Here is a 3148-nt window from a genome sequence, read left to right on the forward strand (position 1 = left end):
CATTGGGGACCTCAACTCTGGCCTGTTCTCTCTCAGGTCTTACTCTTGTGGAGCATAGGGCATTGGGGACCTCAACTCTGGCCTGTTCTCTCTCAGGTCTTACTCTTGTGGAGCATAGGGCATTGGGGACCTCAACTCTGGCCTGTTCTCTCTCAGGTCTTACTCTTGTAGTTTTTGGTTTTGTCCGGAATCATAACGGAATGGTAAGTACTTTCTGCAAAGAGATCATTACCAGCATTCTTTGTCAACCCTTCAACAATTGTGTTCCTTCACTGAATGGTGATTCTTCTTTCCCCATGTTTTAATGTCTTCGTGGAACTTTTAATGCAGTCTTAAACCAGTTGTATAAGCCTTGATGTTTGGTTTGGTTTGGTTTGGTTCACTTCCAACTCACTTGAAAGGCAAGCTTGTTGCAAATGTTCAAAGTTTTCCAATATAACTTCCCTTTCCTGTTGGTATCAACTTCAAGACAGTTTATCAAGACTTGGGAGAGTTGTCTGTTTTTCCTATCTTTTTGTTCTTGACCAATGGTTCTCAACTGGGGTTCATATAAGATTTTTGTTGGGTCCACACAATATAGTAAATTGAGGATTCACAATACTATTTTAAAGGCTCTGAAAAAAATTTGCTTTAGATGTGTGTATTGCAAGAAACAATAGGTTTTCTTTCTCTAAGATTTTACATAGTTCAACCTATAGAAGTTAATGTGTGATAAACAAATTAAGAACTTTGAAAGAATTATCTATAAAACTAGTTTTTAGACATCGAATGGCTATGGCGGGGGTCCACCAGAATAAAATAGTAATGAAAGGGGTCCATAGATAAAAAATAGTTGAGAACCCCTGCTCCAGAGTCTCAGCTTAAAGATGAATTTTGTGTGCTTAGGTGACCTTGGTCGGCCTGTCCTGCCTAATGGAATCAGATTTACTCTAAGTTAATGCACAGACAACTTGGTTCAAATTTAGGACTGAATTACTCTAAACCCGCTTCATTTGTATGCTTTTTAGGGGTGAGGGAATGGGGAGGGGACCGCCAACCACTCGGACTTTACCTTTTATTTGTTTCAATCATTACACTGTGACCATGCAGGGGCACTATCTTGGAAAGTTTAGTGAAAAAAAAATTAAAGCCAGTAGATATTTTTTAAGTCTGGCACTCTTATTTCTATTCTATCAGACTTTGTTGTCAAATAGCGGAGTTATGAGAACGTAAACAAACCAATACCGATTGGCAAGTGATGGTGGGACAAACAAAAAGACACACGCATGTGACAGGTTTCCATACTGACAGCCAACTAACCAGAAAGGAAATAGATATTAATTTTTCTTTTTATTTTCTATAAACATAACTTTAATAAAACAATAACTTGAAATTCATTGTAACCAGAAGTTTTTAATTTTTGCAAGACGTTGAGTAAAGTTGAATTGCCGATCACCATCTTTGCTCCAGAAAAGAAAAGAAAAAAAAAAAAGGTGGGGCGAGAAATATTGTTAAATTTTTTCTTCCAAGTACTTGAAGTTTTTCAAATATTTACCAAATTGTTTTCAAAAACTGTAGTTTAGCATGCTGAGGATGAAAATCACATTCTTAGAAAATAGTCTGGAGACAATTTGAAGTAGTTGGGGAAAAAATTTAACAAGATCTGTAAACTATTTTGCGTCAATTTCGTTTCCCTTGGCGAAATTGATTGTCGCCGTCTGCTGCTGTTGTATATTTCATGAAAGAGACATGTACTTTTAGCGGAGACGAGGAGGTTAGCGATAAATTATTAACCAATCACAGAGGGCGGCTGAACAGTTACTGCGGTGTCAGCCAAACTTCCGCTCTTCCGACCGCATGTCCTTGACGGCATGCGAAGAAGAAACTAAAGGAATATGTTCACCAATTCGTTGTTAACGATATTTCGGTGTCACCAAACAACACTGACTCGATATACAGACTTATTGATTCAACCGAGACGATTTAGATATAAAAAGAAATGGGTATTTATTCATTTCTGTATTTGTGTGTATTTAATTAGCTGACCGTTTGTTTACAAAATTTGATGAAACTTTATTAATTTTTAACTATAAGTACAACATTGATTATCCGGAACTTATTATTCCAAAGCCATTCCGAATTCCTGATTGTTTTTCGAACTGGGGATGGTAACACTATAAATTAAACAAATATTAAATTTACTTAGATAATTGAAATACAGGTACTTGTACGGGGGGTGCTGAAAAGTCCTTGGATTTGGGTAAAAGAAAATACAGGATGATCAGTTAATTATGAGTTTATTCAACATATTCCCCTCTTAGATTCACACACTTACTGCCGCTGCCCTTCAGTCTTTCGAAGCCCTTAAAAGAACACCGAATATCGGGCCTCAAAACCAGGCCTTCCTTGATACCCTTAAAAGCAGGAACTTTCCAGCACCCACTTGCACATTCGTATGAACGAAATAAGTTTATTAGTGTGTAATTAGTCCGTGCAAAGTTACCAGCAAACCAATCTGGTGCCCGCTAGAATTTAAGGTCCTTGTTTGTAAATTAGTGAGGATTATAAGATGTCCCTTACCTCCCCTCCATATCGTTACGTAGATGCATCGGGACCTCTGTATTTCAGTAGTGCCACCCTTACATTAAACCCTAACGATATCGGAGAGGTACGTTTCTGAAGAAGCTCCCTATTCTTTGGCAAGGGGTTTGATTATCAATTTGTGTTACGATTAAACGGTTGCATCGTAGTAGTCATTATAGCCATTAAAAACATACAATGTCACATTTACATTTTTTTATTAGTGTGATATTGTAAGTACCAGTCAAGCACTGGTGTCGATGTGATCGACTTACCACTCCCTCTAAAATTACTGTTGGGATATTGTGTGTATGCGAGCAGTGAAAGCGCATTGTGTTGGTCTCAGGTTCGTGCGGTGGTGGTTCACACCAGGCACTGCGTTGTGTTTTTGCAACAAAATATTTCATTTCACGTTGCTTCAATCCCCACGGATGAAAATGGGTATCTGAGACGGGGTGGAGGAGTGTTGTACTTTTTGTAGCTTTATGCATCATGGAAATCGAGCTTTGCTCTGGCCGTAGGAGCTTGTAGGCTTCTGACAGGCCCAAAATTCTGTGTCTATCTATCTATCTATATATATCTATATATA

The 3148-nt window shown here is 38.1% G+C and overlaps 1 protein-coding gene across 2 annotated transcripts in view; it reads left to right on the top strand.

Moving 5' to 3' along the window:
• The first annotated feature begins 29 nt into the window (after positions 1–29).
• LOC106881478 (5-methylcytosine rRNA methyltransferase NSUN4) overlaps positions 30–3148 on the top strand; it is a 6498-nt gene continuing 3379 nt past the window's right edge. Inside the window, exon 1 of one of the 2 annotated variants that reach the window (XM_014931877.2) lies at positions 30–203. In XM_014931877.2, the coding sequence (XP_014787363.1) occupies positions 201–203 (3 nt within the window). In that variant the 5' untranslated portion in view covers positions 30–200. Of the gene's footprint in view, positions 204–1786; positions 1983–3148 lie in introns of those variants that run through there. The other variant, XM_014931876.2, reaches the window with a different exon arrangement.

This window comes from Octopus bimaculoides, chromosome 15, assembly GCF_001194135.2.
Source record: "Octopus bimaculoides isolate UCB-OBI-ISO-001 chromosome 15, ASM119413v2, whole genome shotgun sequence".
In the NCBI taxonomy this organism is placed as follows: Eukaryota; Metazoa; Mollusca; class Cephalopoda; order Octopoda; family Octopodidae; genus Octopus; species Octopus bimaculoides.